Source organism: Pagrus major, chromosome 11, assembly GCF_040436345.1.
Source record: "Pagrus major chromosome 11, Pma_NU_1.0".
NCBI lineage: Eukaryota > Metazoa > Chordata > Actinopteri > Spariformes > Sparidae > Pagrus > Pagrus major.
In genome coordinates this window covers 19,494,675-19,515,603 of record NC_133225.1, presented here as the reverse complement: position 1 = coordinate 19,515,603, position 20,929 = coordinate 19,494,675, and the positions used below count along the sequence as shown (strand labels likewise).

The 20,929-nt window shown below is 39.3% G+C and overlaps 1 protein-coding gene across 1 annotated transcript; it reads right to left on the bottom strand.

Moving 5' to 3' along the window:
- Nucleotides 1-17,420: 17,420 nt before the first annotated feature.
- On the bottom strand, nt 17,421-20,615 carry dynlt2b (dynein light chain Tctex-type 2B). Its single transcript, XM_073476868.1, has 5 exons — nt 20,501-20,615; nt 19,835-19,968; nt 18,531-18,600; nt 18,052-18,115; nt 17,421-17,953 (listed from the first exon to the last, which is right to left on the bottom strand). Exons 1-5 carry the CDS (start codon nt 20,545-20,547, stop codon nt 17,906-17,908), a joined length of 363 nt encoding a protein of 120 aa, XP_073332969.1. The 5' UTR covers nt 20,548-20,615; the 3' UTR covers nt 17,421-17,905.
- Nucleotides 20,616-20,929: the final 314 nt, after the last annotated feature.

The window sequence follows — 20,929 nt, the reverse complement described above, 5'->3', positions numbered from 1 at the left end:
GCATTGAACAACACCAAAATGTGGGACTGTTATGCAGAAATCAGCAGAACAATGTAGCATTAACTAGCTAGCTAGCTACTACAGAGACATCAGCAAACTAAAGAACAGGACCACAATATATTGAAACAACAGAGAGTTGTCATAACCCTTGATTTGAAGTGTGCCTCTGAAAAACCTCCATTTCAACCTTCCCAACAAGAATCGTGACGCCGTACCCCAAGGCATGAACAGAGGGGAAGAGTGGAAAGGGTAAACCGTACATTGGAATTGAGCCTTGAAACCAGAACTATTGGGAATGTGCTCACGCACTTAGATTTGGGTTTGGTCCATTTCTTTGAGCACAAGTGGACAGTTTGGCCTGATGATGGTGCTAAACAAAGGTCTACAGGTCACCAAACAGCATTGTGATTCATCGTCAGGGTAACATGAATTTCCAAAGCATGGAATTCTTGCTCGTAGTGATCAAATTTCTTGCTCTGGACCAACATGTTGGACAGCAGGAAGACAGAAAGACAGAACAAAGCAATGGTGAATGGACTTGCATATATACCACACTTGTCTAGCCTACCAACACTTGTCTCATTTATGCACAGATTCATACGTTGGTGGCAGAAGCTGCCATGTAATTTGTCAACCTGCTCAACAGGAGCAATACAGTGCTTCCTATCCAAAGCGCCTCACGATATTTCTATGGGAAGCCATTCACACACACAGATGGAACAGCCATCGGGAGAAATCTGGGGTTCACTATCTTGCCCAAGGTCACTTCAAACCATCACCCTTCTTATTAGTGGACGACCTGCTCTACCTCCTAAACTACAGGAGACAAAAGTAACTGCAAAATCTAAATGTTTACCTTTCCTCGTTGTTTGGAAAAATCCACAAAATGTTCAGGTTAGCCATGACAAAATGACCTGGTGACACCACTGCTCCATACCTGGTGTTGCTATTGGAAGCCATTCACACAGAAAGGTCAGAAGTCTACTGAAACCATTTCTCACTTGTGATGTGTACTACCTGAGGCTCCCACTTTAAAAGAAGATTAACAATTGGAAGAACTTTTTAGAAGCATTGAAAAACATGAAATCGTTGAGATTAGCACCATAGTGGTGATTCATACAGTCCAGTGAAAACTACACTACACCTGCTGTTAATCCTCCATCTGCACTGCGGCATATCTTTCTTCTCCTTGAGTGCTCTGTTAGACCATCATCACCAGTATTTGCTATTGGCCACAAGGTGCTCTAAAACAACAGCAATTTTCAAGGAGTACCTCCTTGTCATCATTTGAAATGGATTTATCCAGTCTAACCATAGAGATGTACTGCTCTCTCTCTGCACTGTGACGGATTCATAGCTGTCACTGTTTTGGTGTCAAATGCAGTGCTTGTGTGATGAATCAAGGTTTCAGTCTCAGTCCTACGGTGGTTTTCTGTCATTGCAGCAGCTTGATTTTATTCAACTTCAAATTTACAGTAGTATTCAAGAAAAAAGAAATGCCTTTAAAGATATGATATGTAGGAATTCTACGTTAAAATGTCTGCAAACTAATAACGAGACCATAGTTATATATTTTGTTGAGTTCACTCGCATTATCAGAAGGGTTTCAAACAATGTTCAAACACAGAGAAATCCACAAGTTTACTCAAGGTAATGGCACGTTTCATTTGGTTGCTTTTGCCAAGTTAACACAAATAAAACTTTAAAACATTCCCTCATCTGTGAACATTTGTGCCCGAGTCACGTCAGATAGATTTTCAGCAGTGAGCAGTGATGTTTAATGGTGGATGCATCAACAGTGAAAGGAGTTTGACGGCAGGAACACTTGTGTTTATTTGCGTTACTCGTGCAGTGGTTTTCTGCCCCAGACAGCCAGTTTACTGTACACTAGCCGCAAGCTAACGTTCGCGAGCAGCAGCATACACCAGGTGTGTGTGTGTGTCTGTGTGGTTAAATTCAGGAAAATGAATTCAGTACTCACCAGACTCCTGTACTCTCTATTATTCATTCACATTTTGCCAGCACTATGTGAATGAACTCTACATGGAGCTTACTATAAAACTTATAAACTATTAAACTATAGTTAAGTGAATGATACATGATTTATTAACCTGAATAAGGCACTGGTTCTGCTTTAGATCTTGTAGCTGCAAAAAATGTATAGTTAAAGGTGAACTATTTAATTATAAGACATTTTAATCAGAAAAAAAACATCTTCACTCACTGAACAGCTTTTTATTCAGTTATGTAAAAAATACATATTTCTGAGTTTGTATTAATTCCTTTGTTAATATTGTAAATTCTCAGTTTGAATTTCTTCTCGAAAACTACATAGTGCCCCTTAACTTTTAATAAGTGCATAGTTAAGTGATAACAAATGCATAATGGAATATGTATTAATATTGATAAGGCACTCACTATTATAAACCCTTATACAGCCTCTTTAATGTTAATAAGCATCTTAATAGGTCTAATATCCATCCATCCATCCATTTTCTTCCACTTATCCGGGGTTGGATCGCGGAGGCAGCAGGCTCATCTAAAATCCCTGATTCTAGTGTTTATGCTCTTCCATACTTAATGGCCCTGTACCTCGGTGTAGGGTCATGAGATGTGGCTCTTTTAAGACAGTGGCAGTGGCTGGAGAGCAAACACTCTCTGACAATGCAAACCACTTCAATGCCATTTCATTTCGTGCTGTATCTAATACAAGTGCACAGGGGACTGAACCTCCATGATTATATGATATTCAGCAAGGAGGAAGCATTTATACATGAATATATGATTGGTACCTATACAACATTGGTACCTACAACATAGTGCTTTAGATATTAACTGCTATATATAGCTATAGGTAATCGGTCAGAGCCATGTCTTTATCTAACCTTAACCATTCTATAACTGTTTATATATTGCTATAATTCTTCCAGTAACAACTTTGCTCTCATTTTTGCAGCGGTTGGCCGTTTTCTGCAACAGTTAGGCAACTTCATTTACAGCAGCTGATCAGCCTCAGCTATGCAGGTTCACAGATGGGAAGCAGAAGACAACAAGGCGAGAGAGAGAGAAGCCCATCAGAAATATACTAATACACCCATGTGCAATCTACTAGAGAGTCATACATTGGGGTCCCATTTCATGATGCTCTACCCACTGTTACACAAGCTCAACTGGTTCTTCTTACCATGTAGAATCAGTTAAATAATCCATCTGATTCATTTCACAACACTTGAGGTTCTCTACTTATTGTGAAGACTCTCACCTGAACCTCTCATGCTGCATTTAATGTACTTTGCATTCACATTTCCTGAAAAGGGCTAAACAGCTGAGAGGTGTTTTCTTAGAGGCGTGTGGCCTTTAGTAAACAGTTCAATGTAAGCAAACCTCTCCTTTTGCTGCCTACACATCTCCATGGAGATCCCATGTAAGTAGCATTCAATGCAGCTTTAGTCTGACCAAGGAAATTTATGAGGACGTCACAAGTTTCAGTAAACACAACGATTGCAGAACAAAGTCGTACGAGCATGATTCATGTGATAAATCTGAACATGTGATTATTCCACCTTTCAGTTGTACACTGTGGGTTTATCTAGCTCACAAACACAATTCATCCTTAAAGCAGACACATTTCCACTTATTGCGCCGCACGTTTCTTCTTCTTGTAAATATTTAATTCAGGGAATTATTGCACATGTCAGCTCACCAAAAGAAATGATGGTACATGTAGGACATGTGCATCCATCTTGGAGGCACATGTGTTACCTCCTTGCCCCCGGGTATATGAATGATGACAATGCATCAATACATTTGATCATATTACACCAATCTTAGCCTCACTGCACTGGCTCCCAATTCATGTCAGATCAAAATTTAAGGTGCTGCTGATGACATACAAAACTGTACACTGCCTGTCCTATCTCATTAAACCATATATTCCACCTCAGGCATTACACTCTCAGAGTTCAGGGCTACTGATGGTTCCCAGGGTTAAGAAGAAGTCAGCTGACTGCGGGGCTTTTTCCTCTCGTGCCCTCTTCCTCTGGAATAATCTCCCAGCTGACATCAGACAATCTAAACTCAAAACGTACTTTAACCTTTGATTAGTCCTTGACTTCGATTGCTAGCTTCTTTAGTGGGTCGGTCTCAGTCTCAATGAGTCTCCTACCTATAGTATTAGAATTCACATTGTCCTGCCATTATGTTTATTCTGATTAACAATGCATTTCTCTAACTTTTGTACTTTGTTTTCTGTCCTGTCAAACTGCAAGCCATGTCGCTCTCTCACTGTCCTCTCTCTATAGCTTTCTCCTCCTCCTCCTCCTCCTCTCTTTTCATTCAGGCTTCCTTCTGATGGACCATGGGCCCTTGGGAACATCTCTTTCTCCTGGCTCCCGCTGCCTCGCATATTAACAGATCAGGATCGTCATACCCTGGATCATTCTTACTATCTCCTTATATCTGTACTTCTGTAAAATTGGTGGAGAGGAGGTCGTGTCGCTCGTGCACCACTTGGTGATGGCTCGGCCTGCTCAGTCGTCCACCTGGATTCACGCACTTTATATATATTAAATAATTTGTATCAGATATTCTGCCAATGCAATTTGTAAATTGTGATTTTGTTGTTCTGTTTTGTACATGCGACATCTACTGCATGTCTGTCCATCCTGGGAGAGTGGCTCTTCCTGAGGTTTTGTCCGTCTTTTTTTCCCCCTGTTAAGAGGGTTTTTTTCATTTTTTTCCCAATATGGCACGTTTTTCCTCACTCGAATTGAGTGTATAAGGACTGAGGATGTAGCTGTACAGATTGTAAGACCCAATGAGGCAATGTGACAAAATGATTTAATTGGATTTGAATGTGTGGAGTGATTGCCTCAAAAGCTCGCCAGGGCTTCAAATTACACCTTTTGGCGAAGTGAGGGCTTCTTCTGTGACATCAACTTTAATCAGCCACACTGCCAATCAAAGTTAATCTTTTCTCTTATTCAACCCGCAGAATACGCTTGATTAGTGTTACATGAAGAGCTGATAATGTTCTTCAAATATCACCTCACTTCTGTCTTTCTTACCTGTAGACTTGCAGGTGAGCTACGCACCACCTCCTCATCCACCTTGTCCCTCAGGATGAGCCAGGTGAATCAAATAAAAGGTTTCCTCTTCTATTTGCTGGTGCTACTCCACCAGCAGCAGCATCCAGACTCCAGGGGATTCCACCTATGTCCTAACTTCATGGGCCTGTGCTTAATGAAGATGAACATCTCCGGGGTCTAATCGGCAAAGTCTTGCTCTACTGTCTGTAAGCGTAGTTATACACTTTCAATTGATTTCTTCTCATTGAAGAAGCACTTAATAGTGTACAAATGCAAATGCAGGTCCTAGAAAAAAAACGAGGGGCTCTAATTTAAATGGCTTTACTCTCATTTGTGTCAGTTAAATATAAGGCTACAGCAAACAGCGACTTAGCTTAGCTTAGCACTGAGGTTAGAAACGGGGGACTGGCTGGTGTGGCTTTGTCCAACCGTATACAAAAAAAATCCACCCACGTAGCTCACTAATGGCTACCACTTTAACACCAAAATTAGCATGTATGTACAGGGTCTTTAAACATGGGTAAAGCCACTAAAAATAGGCATCTGACTTTTTCAATTGCCATGAGAAAAGTAAGCCTTCCTTTTTTTTCCCCTTGTGTGTCACGTTCATCATCACGAACTGCGAAAAAAGCAGGTAGACAGTAGAAAGCAGCAAATCATATACCTCACAAAATACTGAATGAGACGCATCGTTATTTCTTAGCTGATAACAGACGTTGCTAAGGAGTGAGACATCTTGCATTGTAGCCTCTGCCACCAATGTATGAATGTGTTTGTAAAGCACTTTGAATGTTCACTAAGACTAGAAGAGTGCAGTATAATTACAGTTCATTTACCATGTAATATTCCTGGAGTCTGTGCTGGTTGCCTGTTCACTCAGAGAAAAGAAATAGTCAGTTAGGCACATAACCCTTGGTAAAACAGCAAAATGGTGAATGTTTGCTTCATTTGCCTTTATTCAAACGCTTATTTAGGGCGCAAATGTCACGTGGAGCGGAGAAAACAAAACAAGTATCAAAATAATTCACCTTGTAAGCAATAATGCATGATGAGGTGCTCCAATTTGAAAAAAATGAGAATGAATAAGAGAATGAGACTCTGTACAACAAGTAAAGGGAGTAAGAAATAAGCCTTTGTAAAGTAAAAATATTATCAATACATCATGTAAATAAAATACATCAGTATATTCGACAATAACATTCTCCAGAAAATGCCTTAAACTGTGAAATTAAACCCGGGGGCCACAAATGACTTGAATAGTGGCAGATGCTTGAAACCCTTGGACCAGTTGGCAAGATAGATTAGGCATCACTAAAAATCTGTGAGCGATAACGGGTACCACTGAAATACTCCTCTTGTAAATAACAGCCAGTGATCATCGCATAGCCAGCTCTCCCCAGGGTGGGGGCGGGGATTGGAAAATAAGGCCTCATCAATGCACAGACACATCCGTCAATAAATTGTGAATGCAGACACACAACCTCCACTTGGACCCATCTGGAAGAGGACCAAAAAAAGCTTAACTCTGCGGTGATTTTACGCTGTGACATTGGAGGAATATTAACCTGAAATTGCTGAATCGAACCTGCTGAGGTCTCAGATGAAAACAAGGTGGACAATATTTCTGTTGTATATTTCTGTTTTTTCACTGTGTTTTTTGAAAGACGTCTTTGTCCACCAGACAATGACACCAACATTTGGCGTTCATCATTACGCTCAATGAACAGCTCTGAGACCATAAGGAATAAGGGAAGCACACGCAAGGGATTAACTAAATAAAAGGTGTTTTATTCAACAAAGATTCATTTTAAGGGGAAAAAAATTTAACAAAAAATTATTATTTCTAACAATTGAATCAGGCAGAAAAAATACTGCCAAGTTAACTAAGATAATGCCAACTAATTTATACGGAGAATCAAAACAACTTCAAAGTAATATGACATGGTGCCAGGGGAAGAGGGAGCCAACCGAATAACAGGTTTTCCAGCTGCCTCCGATTCCTTGATGACTTGCCCTTCCCAATCCTTCCCACATAAGATGCGAGTGGAGGAGTCGAGGAAGAGACACGAGGAGAGACGAGTCGAGGCAAGAGGCACTCAAAAAAGAAATGAGACACCTCTGCCATGGAGACGTTTTTGGAAGCGACGTCAATTAAATGTGATGTGCGGCACAGCTGCATCATCTGTCCTTTGTTTTGTTATAGTCTGCTGCTGTATTTTGTGATCTCAGAACAGTTTTCACGACAACACGGCAACTCACAACGCAATGTGACAAATAATATTGAGGTGAAATGTCATAAAGGAACGTGGTTAGAACAGTGCGGTACCAGGTGCCGGACAAACGCATTTGATCATTTAAAATGAGTTATAGAGCTTATGAAAAAATATCTGCAAGAGATACACCTGTGCATCCTCACTTATAGCCCCTCCAAAAAGCCTCCTCGCCTCCTCGTCTCCTCTCTCCTCGAGAGGCATTTTAGGAATTGAGACACCCCTCGATACTACCCACTTTGAGGAGGAGGAGGCACAAAATAGAGAAGTGAGAAGAGCCCTGAAAACACACAACACAGCAAACCATAGCAGAGTCCCTTCCATAAATATATAAACTATTACATTTTTTTATCAAACAGAACTGGTACATCAAAGTCAGAGAGACGAGCTCCTTATTGCTCCAGCAAGAGACCATGTGTGTGAGTTGGTGTAGAAGCGATCTAGCAGAAAATCCTCCAGGTGAGCTGGATGATCCACTAGTTACCTGAATCTTGCTAGCGATGAGTTAAAAAAAATCTGCTGGTTGAACAAGTGAAAATAGTCTAAAAACAAGTGTCTCATACCTCACTGAAGTACTCATTTCTAGGTGATTGTGTCTTATATTAAAGTTTCAGTGTGTAGGATTTAGGTTGGAAGAAATTTGATATTGACTGATATGTTTCTATCTGTCTTATCACCTGAAGATAAGAAGCATTGTGTTTTTGTTACCTTAGAATGAGCCTTTTATAGAGGGAGCGGGTCCTCTATGTTGGACCGGCAAGTTGCTAAAGGGTGAGGCAAGGCAAAATCTTGTGGGCTTACCGACCAACTGAGCAAGCTCTAGAGTTTCTGATCACAACTAAAAACATCACCCAACAACTAAATCAATCCATGCAATGCAAGCTGACACATTATCACCCACAGCTGTTTTCAGGTTAAAGATTTTTAAGGGTTTTCTCTCATCATCACATCATCCACTCTCCTACAGCACCAAAGCACTCCAAACACAAGAAATATGTGGCTCTATCTCTGGGCACTGAGTCATCGGAAGATGTTGCTACAGAAACTGGAAAATATCTCAATGAACTCGAAGGTGAAGGCAAACATGCGGCGTCCCCTGTGTCCTCCACAGGTTCATCCACAGATACAAAGAACCAATTGCGCTCTGAGATGAAATTTCCTCCTCACATTGTGCTCAGAGAGGAAGTTAAGTCAATTGGCAATTTATGGAATGAATGTTTTCTGGACGTCTCCGTCCGGCAAAGACCAGCTCAAGGTTGTTCCTGAGTATCCTTTTGTTGCACGAATCAACAATTGCTTATGTCCCTGAGGACGGTATTTAAATGAAAACACTTGAAATTTCATTCAACTTGCACTCGCATTGTACGCAAAATGAATGGAGGTGGGATTCGCAGATAGAAAATTAAAATCATTTGGTGACTCATTAGTTAAGTAGCAAGCATTTTAGGCCACCTGAAAAAATATTTAGCTATTCCCCCTGTGCTTCCTGTGTATTTAAGTCCTTGGCTTTCCTTTTGTGTTGGTCAGTTCGTCTATTTTGTTGCTGGTGTCTCTATGTTGCTTCTTATGATTTTGGATTCCTACCTGTGTTCTCTGAGCTCATGGTTTGTGTTCTTTTGGATTTCGGACAACAGCTTCGTTGTTAAAGCTCGCTTTTTGTTTTCAATCTGCCCGCCTTTGTGTGTCTTGCATTGTGGGCCCTCACATTTTTTCGCAACTGTAACAATCTTCAGAAAACAAAATAAAATGACGTCAAGATATCAGTCTCAGAAACCCAGAACAACACTGTCTTTTAGATAATAAGATGCTAAACTGATGCAAAAGAAAAGACAATTTCATGGTCAGTTCTCCTGTCGGTGTGAATTTCACTGTATTGAAATGTGTATGTCACAATGAATTTGCCTTTTAAATATAAATTAAAGAAGTTGCCATCTCATGATGACGTGATCAGTTATGGCTGTGCAGGACTTCTGTTGCAGATCACACTAGATTTGACAGCAAGCTTTTCATTTCACGCACTAATGGAAAATACTGTTCTTGTCTGTATAACTTGTTTTAATGGTTTTGTCGTTGTAATACATGAAAAATGCAAAAATATCATCAAATGATCAGGCATTTCATTCCTTTTCTCATTTCTTTTCATTTTCAAGTGAAAATGTGTTGACCGTGTGCTTATGTGCATGTGTTCGTTCCTGTGCTTATATATTTTCCGTATTTTGGAAGCGTTGTGCCAAAATAGATAAGCAGCTGATGAGTTGGATGATGACTTTAATTATATCTTGTCACTGGGTGTTTCTTAGGGGCAATTGTAAGTCGGAGAGTTAAACATGGTGGTAAAGAAAAAGCCACTTCAGCACCAGTCAGCCCAAACAAAACAAATTGGCACTCAGTCTCACAGCACTGATTCACCAGCTTTCTGAGAACATTAAGACAGGCTGCAGCTGGGAAATAAAATAACGGTGAAGTAAAATGTTAAAAGATACAAACAGAACATATAAGGTCTGTCCACATTTGTATGTATCTGTATTCTCAATAATATTCTTCTCAGTTGCACACAAACAAAGCAAATCTTCTGCCTCACGATTCCCATTATCTGAGACAAAGGATGGATATAAACACATTTTAGTTCGGCCATGAATGGCTGCACAACAGTATATTCTCCTTGACAAAGTTAATACCAGGACGTAAACACAATTACTTTGTGGTATGTACTTTAATTAAAGCACGATATCCGTATAGTGTGTGTGCAGTGGTGCTTGTCCACGGGTAAAATCTGGTACTGGACTTCCTGCGTTTTTCAGGTTTTTAAATTGAGGCATAGTACTAGGATGGCAGCATCCAAATTCTTTAATGATATTGCTATTGCATTAGACAATAAGCAGGATTACAAAAAAGGGCCTGGAGGTTGGGACTTACGGACCCCTCCCACCCAGCTCATAGCCTTTTTGATTTTCTCCCCTCTTACTTAAAAGTATTGAGACATTGATGTCGCTGATGCTCTGTATGAGGTACCAGTGATGTTCTGGCCAGTCTTAATCACCCGCTGTAGCGCCTTCCTGTCCAGGGCCGAGTGGGAACCATGCCAGTTTGTGATGTTTCCAGTCAGTAGATATTGATCAGTGTGAATGTAGATGTTTTAATCAATTCACTTTAAATCTCTTGTAATAGACTATCAGCAATACGAATGTGGGTGTCTACCTGTATCGTAATTTCATTCCAGTCATCTTCATGTGTTTTTATCTGTGTTGTTATCAGGGCTTCAATGCAAAACATCCATTTATAAAAATTCAACAGTCCTGAAAATGCTGTCAGGTTTTACTTTTTAATTGTTAGGAGAGAGGAGTGCTTTATGAGGACGACAAGGAGAATATTCACACTTCAACCAATTAGATTTTTCACCTTTTAATTATACTAACCACCAGTTTTTAATAGCCAGTCTGGAAATGATGCTAACCACTGCACTGGCTGATTTATAAATATACCTACTGAGAGGGAGTTTGATTATCATTGCACTGTTCTGAGTAATTAAAAGGGGGGCAGCATACATACTTATACTTATACTAATTACATGTTGCCCTTTTAAACGGTAGATTTGAAGATACATAACAGAGTTTGAAAAGAAGCCATGAGATCAGCATTTTCAGATTTCCATTTTCAGGGAAAGGTGTCACACTCACTTTTCAAATCTTTTTGTTACCTCCACTTGTACAGCTTCAGTTTCATTTACTCACTTAAATCCATATTAACATACCAGCTCACCAAAAGCATCACGTTTGCAAACATTTTACAAATATTGAGCGGTCTGGTGCATCATTTCTCAAGGTCAAAATCCTACAAGAGATAAGACCAAAGCAGGTGACATTTTTCTTCCGCTGCATTCTCCTTTGATGAAGACTCTGTAATATGCAAATCCTTTAACCGAGTGGCGGCTGTGAAAGAAGACTGTGACACCGAGCCACAGATCCATGTTCATGAATTAAACCCCCCCCCACTTATCTTAATGACTCTTTTATTACGGCGTATAAGACACAATGACCTTGAGGAGGGAATGAGTGGTGGTAGAAAAAGAGGTGATGTCTTTAGCAGATTGTTCAACTAAGTGAACATTTACTGCACTGCCACATAGCCAGATGAAAGATCCTTTAAGTGTTGATAAAAGGAATAGCCATCTTTGATAACACTCTGATGTTCAATCTCAGTGGGAGTCCAATTAAAAAAGGTGGCTGTGAAGGCATCCAAGAGGGTCCTGTGAGAGTAATGTGACACTACATAGGTGGATGGTTTTAAAGTGAGAAAATACATTAAATTAAACATGGACGTGACCCTGTCTTTTCATATTTTAAGCAGTTCATCCATTTAAATAATGTAGTCATGGCGGAATGAGGTGAGAAATCCCTCACCCAGCTTCACATTTACACACAGATTTTAATTGTAAAGGGAATCTTCCACTTCTTGCATCTCTGAAACATCTCCCACCAGAGCAGTTCTGGATTGTATTCTGAAGGACAGGTACTGAGGTGAGAGTCTGTCAATCTATTGCTGAACATGTGTTTTTAATGAGTGTAAAGGTCAATTTCAGAGTAGGGATTTCAGTGAGTCATTACATGAAGAAGCTTATTACCAACCCATTTTGTGATGTTCACCACTCCTCTATGTTGTGGGTGTTTTGACCTCTTTGGACCTTTATTCTTCCTGCTTCTGATTCTTAGAGCTGTTGGATCCCACAATGTGGCTGTATCAGCAGTGCAGTGGGACTGTTGGGGAAACAAGACATGGATACAATGCATTAGATATATTCCTTGTAATCTAAATCCCTGGAAACAGATTAGATTAGCATTAGATTAGGTAGCATCAATTGCAAACATGGCCTGTCACTAATGATTATTAGCTGATAAAGAAACGTTCAGGTTTTTTTTGCTTATCTGTGGTTTTGCAGAAACGTACCTAGCTTACATTTGTTCTGGCCATTGGGTTGCGTATTCAGGATATTTTGGCTTCATGTTTTGTACAGTGGAGATGTGTCGTCCAAAGCCTCTTTATACAGTTCTCTATACAGTTTCACGTTTTGACAATAATCAAATCATATAATTTTCTTCTTTTTATGATTGAGTCAAATGGCGCACAAAAGGAGATATATCCCTCTTGTACTGACCATGTGTTGAATCCTGCCAATGTGGAAAAATACACTATGATGACATCTTGACAATCCCTTCCAGCTTTTATGAGAACAAGGCCCTATTCTTAGCTGTCTTGTCAACAAAACCAGACAGACAGTTTTCCTCAAGCATATCACAAGCAATTAAGATACCTCAAGGTCTTCTTATCTTTGTGGCAGAACAGTCTGAACCTTTTCTCATGCCATAGAGCATAAAGGTTGAAACGGCCGCTTTCAATTATTCAGCAGATGATTTAACAGTGACTCCATGCATCTCTATCACAGATTTGTTGACAATAGGAAAAATATTGAAGAATTCCACTTACTGTTCATCAGGTGTGTAGTGGAGCTAGTCTAAATCCTTTACAAAGGAAGTAATTTTGTAAAAGCACTTACTTTAAATTCAGCCAACAAAACAAAATCCACTGTGGCATCTAATCTATTTAAGCCACTGAACCAAATCAAGCCATGCCAGTGAAAACATTCTCCAATATATATTTTATATATATATATATTTTTTTTTTTTCTCAAACACCACAGCATTGCCTTCAAAACAACATGCAGTAGAGAGGAGAGAGCAGAGTCTAATAGAGGGTGTGCAGAAGTCGCCACGATCACTGCTCCCTGAGTGGCAAACAACATCTGTCATCCTGGATTCAAATGGAAAAACAACATCAAAACAACTGCTTAAATTGTAAAGAGCTGCTGTGCATCAGACTGCAAACAGATTGAGAAAGAATTGAGGCACAAGTTTATTATAGGCTGCTGACAGAGAAGAGAAGCTATGTGAGGTTAGAAAAACCTTTGAAAGTGTAACCTCTGAATGGAATAAAATCAGTTTCACAATCACATTCTTGAGATGCTTAGCGAACTTTTGCAATACAACACAGCTCTACAGTACGCCTCCTCTCCCTCGCTTATCCACATTTGACTTTGATTTATATTCACACAGCAAAAAAAATGACCAAAACACTAAATGATGCATAATGCAGATACTGTTGCCTTCTGCATGATACTATATGTATATCACACACAGAATAGTTTGCACAATATTCAAAACGTGTTGTTAGTTCAGTCAGGAAGACGATCTTATCGTTCATTCCTTCACAACTCTCTCTCCATCGTACTCTCTCTCTCTCCTCACTTCTCAATAAGCTGACTGAACGTTTACTCTTTCAGTTAAACCAACCAGATTCTGCCTCCATTAAATCAATCAATCATGTCGTTGCAGTCAAACTTTAACTCTGTTCTCCTCCATGCTGTTGTCAGTTGTCATTTCAGTGCAAAATCGTTGCGACCCTCCTCTACCCCAGTGCCCAAGTCCACCTCATCACATCCAGATCTTCAGCCATCATCTCTATTCCATCACCACCACCACCAGCGTCTAGGCTCCATCAGGGGGGTTCCCTATACTACTCACGGCTTCACCCTCCCTCCTAAAGCATAATGGACATCACGATGGGGCATTTTTCATCTGATGTGCATATTGCAATAAATATTTAATCTAAATTTAAAGTCTCTTATGATTTTTGTTCAGTTAATACGGTCATGAAAATCCATCAGTGAAGACTTTCCTCTTCTAACTTTCTCTTCTTCCCCAAAACTGCATAGTGTACCAAGTGCTGTACACGTGGAAAGAAATGGGAATGGTACAAATTTCTGTGCTATCAACTGCTCTTCACTAAGAGATTAAATTAAATTAAATCTAAATATATTATGCTACATATTCATTGAGAATAATCTAGCAATATGCTATCACTGATCATTACTACAAATGTATGCAAATTCTGATAGACTTTGAGAAGGGACTAACATGGTCAGAGTGTAGTTGTGATGCATTTGAGCTTCTAGAAGATCACACACAACTCAGCTGTGCTTGAAATGTAAATGTAATTAGAGTGAGTCATTTGACTAATTGATTGAGCTAATCTTGATCACTTTAATTGCTCACTTCTGTCTCATTAGTCTTTATATATAGTCTGAAAAGCATCTACTTTTCCAGCTGAAATGAATGAAAGAGACCCGAGAGTAATTACAAAAATTCAAGAATATCTGCAATGAAATTACAGGGAGGAGGAGTTGGCAAACGTCTCACTGTTGGACTGTTGGAAACTTTGTTCAACAGAAAACTGGCTTTTTTTGTAAATACTGAAGTTAATATGAATGTGTGGAGAAATTATAGTGAGGTTTATAGTCAGCCTTTCAAGAGTCATAAATCTGAAGTGAAATGAGCAAAAGCGGAATGTAACAGACATTTTACGTTTCTGCAAAACATGGACCAGACATGTTTGAAGCGACAAAACTAGGTTTTTAAAGCCAAAACATGATCTTTTCCTGACCCTAACCAAGCGTGTTTGTGCCTAAACCTAACCAGACCAAAGAAATGTAAAGTGTCAGAGTATCTGTTTCGCAGAAACGTACATTGCCGACACTTATTCTGGTAATTGGGTTAAAACCTTCCTATCATGTCTAATTGTTATGATCGCTGTTTGTTTGTTGACTTGTCACTGCAGTTGAAGTCATTTTTGACAAAGACTTCCAGACACTACTCCTGTCAAAGGGGTACAGGCTATTCAATCTGACAAGACATACTAACACATCAGACAGCAGGTCATGCTCCCGCTGTCTCAATGAATCCATCATCAGCTGTGGGTGTTACAGCAAACAACACAAATGTTTGTGACTGTTTGAACTGATGCAGACTTTAATGTCCCTCAAATTAAGACATGAAACAAACATAATTGCCATATTTCTATATTTTCTACATGATTGTCCACCACTTGAGATCTAAATGATGATCTCTTAATTTTTTTTTATTTTTTTTTTCTGGCATGGTTTAATGGCACTGGAGTGGAGAGTTAACTGAAGTGCACCACTCCTGATTTTTGGATGATAGTAGTGGACGTGTTCCTGCATTCATTCTTTGTGCTATATTTGGATGGAAATTTGACTTTTGTGTTTGTTGGGTTTTGACCTTATTCTCTTTGTCTGGTTATGAGTTGTGTTTTTCTAATTTGGGTGTTTATTTTTGTGTGTTTTTCTTCACATTTTTGCTGTGTTGCCCAAACCCTTCCTGCTGAATAGTTGCTAACTGAGTATCATCTAGATTTGTAATGCTGCCAATGACAGACCTAATTGTGGGCCAGTCCTGACCAAGGGCATGACCATGAGGGAACAGAAAATTGTGTTAGTGGAGTCCAAAGTTGTGCTTGCATCAGCTAATGAGCTATCAGTTACTAACAGTTGCCAAATCAATCTCTGACTGAAAGCCTGAGAGACGACAGATTGCCCTGAGGGGAAAGACACAAAGACATAGACTGATAGGAGAAGGTCGAGAGGCCCTGTTGAGCAGTCAGCCAAGGGGAAAAAAAGGAAGTTCCCGAGACAGATTTTTGGGAGTCTTGAAAGGATGCTGCTTTCTCCTTCATTACCACCACCAGAGTGAGCACCTACACTACAGTGCAGCAACACAGTTAGCCACATTTCTATGTACCCTTTAGCCAGCCTTTTCCAGTAGAGCTCCAGGATGAGGGCAACTGAGGGTTTGTGACATGCAACCAGCTCAATTCACTGACCCTCATCGGTTGTGACCTACCACTGCTTTTTCAATAGTTTTTAGTGTAGACATATAGTAGACAGATTTTTGATAAGCTGGTGCAGAATGTGAACATGGCAGCCAACTCGTACAACCAGAAGTTTTAAAGGGGCTCTGTGGGACTTCTGTGTTGTGCTGGAAGCCAGTTGTTAGTTTATATTAGCGGGTATTGTGAAAGTGCGCAGCCAAATTACAGGTACAACCTTGAACAACCTCACATATCTGTACAAGTAGCGGACTTTGAAGAAGGTCCAATCAATCCTGGCAGATTCTAGCCAGCGCCGGTTCAAGAAGTTCAAGGTCCTTCCATGTGACTGCCGATGTAATCTGCCAAGATGCACAACTGATAGACTCAAGTACTCATTTGTCCCTGCTGTCAGTGTGACTATTGTTGTACTCTTGTTACCTGTTTGTCTGACTGTTATGTGATTACTGCTGGCTGCACAACAAATTGCCTCTCTGAGATAATGAAGATACCTTGACACTTGACTGATGATAGTTTAAAAGCCGATACTGTCATCTTATCAAGTGTTTATGTGAATAGACTAGTGCATTTTACTCCTGGTTTGGTTCACCAACTCCTGAGGGAAAATATTTGGCATGGTTGAGCTCAGGTTCACTAGTAACTCATTTACACTGCTCCATGCAGGGCAGATGTGTCTATATTTCTGAAATGGTTCTAAGAGTGAAGCAAGACAATGACCTGAAAGCTTGTGAAAAATGCAAAGAGGAGCAGATTTGGGTCTTGATTCTATATAGAATTGGCACATCTACTCATTTGATTAATACACACCATGATTGTTAAAAAAACAAAACAAAATCCTGTCTGGCTCACTTCAATTGGCACCTCATGTTGCTTGTTGCTGAGTGACCATACAAATATAACCCAAAATCACAAATTTAACTTAAACCAAGAAATTCTTTGTGGTAACAAATGTGTTAGCAATTTTTTTTCTTTGTATCTTTCTTTTTTTTGTATCAATGTCAAATTAGCTTTGAAACTTTACTTTATATAAACAAGTGTAACTCTGAGTTGAGTGATTTGTGTTGTTAGTGTAATGGAAAATTATATTACTAGACTCTTGTATGAGAAATGATTTAACGCTTATATCATTATTATGTTTTACATTGTCTTCACTATGTTCTTCCCACATCCTTGAATGTTTGTACTGTCTGCACAATGAGAGACTGAGAAGGACACAGGGCACTCCTTTCCCCCTGTCAAAAAGGTTTCTCAACTGTCTCATCTTGTTCTTCTTTCTGCTTATGATTGTTGAACCGTCTTTATAAAGAATAAAATCCTTAAAAGACAATTGGTATTTCTTACAAGTTTATTTCAGACAGACAGAATTTTAGTAAATTCTTTCTAGTTCATTCACTGTAGTTGGCTTACAGTAATTATCCCTGTCATAATGTTGACAATCACAGACAAACACTGACCTCTACTGTAGCTGCTGTGCTAAGTCAAGCACCCAAAGTGTAATACACATATGTATTGTACTGCCTTACATTAAGCTGCTTTTACTGTGTTTTTGTAGCTGAAAATACTACAAAGTACTGGATACACTGAGGGTTCCCACTTCATTCTGACATCTTGTTTGGTGACATATGAAATCTGTTTTGAGGTATTTCTACACTGGATGTCATCTGTGTTGATCTCAGGATGCAGAAATTACATACACAGTTACTTCAGATTAACGCATCCTGGGCCCGAAATGCTGATGGTGAGCAGTATCATTTGGACATTCACTTCACATCCATCATCTGAAGGTGTACTCTTTCATCCATCCTTTGGTCTTCAGTAGTAATAGCTTCCAAAAACAGCCACCGCACAGAACAAGCTGTCCTGCAGAGGTAAAACACAATTTATTGTAAAACAAAAAACAGTCTTTCAGGATTTTTTTTTCACCCCCACATCTGAATAACCAGAGCAAAGGCACTTACGTTCATGAAAACATCTTCTGCATAGTTGTCTGTGTCAGCATCCCATAAACACCTTGAGGTCATCCTGTTAAAACACAAGAGAAGACAGAGCAGAGAGTGTCACAACATGGATTCATTTAATCCAGAATTAACATCACCACGTTTTAAAGTATACAAGGTATTTATGTATTAACATTGATGATGTAAATCAGACGAGAAGAGCGGAGATGTTATCAGTCGTAGATGAAACTACAACTGAAATGCTGCTTGAATAATGCTATTTTGAAACTGTAATCCTGCAGTAAGAAAGGAGACTACAAATTAAACAATATTAGTTTACTAATGCTGTCAGCTCAGTGGAATTGTTTTCTAAATTATCTTCTTAATACTTTTGTATACAACGAGTAAAAGTTCTAACCTGCTTTCCACAGACAACAGAGTACCCCACTTTGCAAATTCTGACAGCTATTTTTGTTTACCAGAACCCAATGTTCACTCACTTGACTCCTTGTCCTCGCTGTTCTCCGATAACCACCTGCACGACAAGCTTATATCTGTCGAATCCTGAAGCTGTTGAAGAAAAGAACAGAGCTGTAATGGTGTATATCAGGAGCATGTGAAAGCATTGTGTAGGGACAATACGGGGACGGGTACTAATATGCTTCATTTCTGTGTAGCATGTACATAAGTAAGGCATTTTACTAGAAGGACTTATTTAACTTGTTATATTCGCGATGACAAAAACCTTTTTATTTTCATTCTGCTTTATTCTTCTGGCAGAACATCTTTTGTATGTTGCTTCTACAATCAGGAGGATAATGAATGCACAAAACCTTCTATGCAACATTTTCAAAGTAATCTAGTTAAACCCAAGAGGGCACATTTATGTTCAACTTATAGCACAGTCACAATCAATTTCACAATCAAGTTTTGTTTACATTTTATTTTGTTGAAGGCTACTATCCTACAGCCATTCCACTGGTATTAGGAACATTAAATCAATAAATCCAAATATTTGCACTGAGAATTCCAGTTTATATAATTTAAATAAAAGGCAAACATTTCTTTTCTTTTTCATTTTCATTTGTTTATGTGTTGGGTTTGTCTCTTTCAGTATCTGACAGTAATATTCCAAGCTGTCAGGATGTGCTTTACCTGGTATAATGGAACTGGATTTAAGACAAATATGATAAAATAGCGATTTATATTTAGCCTATAAATGAATGAGCACACTTTCTTCCAAAAGTCCAATATATGCAAAATGAAAAGTCTCTCACAAATATAATATTTTGTATTGATAGAAATAACAGTAGTTGGTTGTGTTAATAAAGACATAAAAACACAAACATATGTGCTGTTGTCCCAGTTTAAAAATATAACTAGACAGTCATGAAATTTGGATTTCACTTCTACAATACAACATCTTCAGATAAAACTCGCTAAAAAAAAGTCAGTTTTGGACCTTAGCTCTCTCCACAGTGCCTCTGTGGTACGAGCACAACAGTTTGTGAACGCGCGCTTCCTTCGCCCTTCGGGCCATTTCGGGCGGGGGCGGGACCAGGGGAAACACATCTCGACGAGGAAACAGAGCTTGATACAACACCGGAAGTTGACATACATTTTGTATTGATTGTGTCTTCTAATCGCAGGTGGGACGGACCAGATAATGACATGACAGAAATACATTACAGCTACCTATCTATCTATCTATCTAAGTAGTTATCTTGAACGATTCTTTACAGCAATACTTGGATGATCTGTCTTTCTGGGTGATGAGACGAGAGAGGGAGAAAGCATTACTCACTCTTCACTTTATCCTTAATGCTGTCTGCCAGTGAACGGGACAGCTCTGGGACTTCTTCTGGATCGTACCGCATCCCTGACAGTCTCTCCCTCACAATTTCACGTATACACTCCTTCACAATGGCTGGCTTAAACCTGGAAGATAGATCGATAGAGAGCAACAAGTCAGGAAATTGACTTCCACAGGTCACAGTGGCAGCAGTTCGTCAGCCTATTTCAGTGTGGCTTACAGACTTTACATAGCATATAGAAATCTTTAAGTAAATTACGGTTGTGTACATTTTTATTAATGGTCCACATTACATGTGTTTTATATTTTAAACGTAGCGGTTTTGTATACTCCTTGAACTAACGCTAGGTAGCAAGTGGAGAGGTTGACCTTACAGCTAACTAGCTAGTGAACTGACACAAGTACAGTAGCTAGCTAACTTACAGTATTGACCCCAAATACTGTAGCTAACGTTAATTTGTAAACGTTAGAGACTATTTAGACTAACGCCAGTCTTTATGGTTAATTTACTGCAAGTTTAGCCACGCTAGAAGACACTTGGCTAAATACTGCCTGACTTAAATACTGGCTGAACATATTTCGTTAGCAATAAGCTCGCTGGCTAAAAGCTAACTCCCCCCTGTTATAAATGATATTTAACTACTCTGACTCACTCACTTGTGCTGGTGATTAGGTCGTATGAGGTATGTGTCCGTGTCCGTCATCGCGTATCAATTATATAATAACAATAATAGAGAGGACATAAAGAAGGGAGAGGTTGCTAACAAGCTAATCTTTGCAGAGTTGTATCCGTTACCATAGCGACGCCTTTTCCCAGCTTCCGGTTTCAAAATAAGAGGACGGTAAATACGTTTTTACGGGTTAAGGTTAAATTGAGTATTTTTAGCAGTATTCGTGAGGTATTTCTTTTCCTTTTCTTTTTTTCTTCTTTAAAAAAAAGTTTAGCTATTTAACAGTCTTGGAAAGCCTTTTTTTTCCTTAATACGCGTCATGTGTTATTCCCCCGTCTTTCTGAAAAACAGGAAGAGGCTCTGTTGAAAGCTCCAGAAAATGCACGTAATGGACCATGAGTTAAGAATTTTGGGT

Excerpts from the sequence above, each read along its gene's own strand:
- dynlt2b (XM_073476868.1), bottom strand. The coding sequence starts at position 20,547 with ATGACGGACACGGACACATACCTCATACGACCTAATCACCAGCACAA. Across the intron at positions 18,116-18,530 it reads CAGCGAGGACAAGGAGTCAA|GATGACCTCAAGGTGTTTAT; the intron begins GTGAGTGAACAT and ends GTGTTTTAACAG. Across the intron at positions 17,954-18,051 it reads CAGAAGATGTTTTCATGAAC|GACAGCTTGTTCTGTGCGGT; the intron begins GTAAGTGCCTTT and ends TTACCTCTGCAG.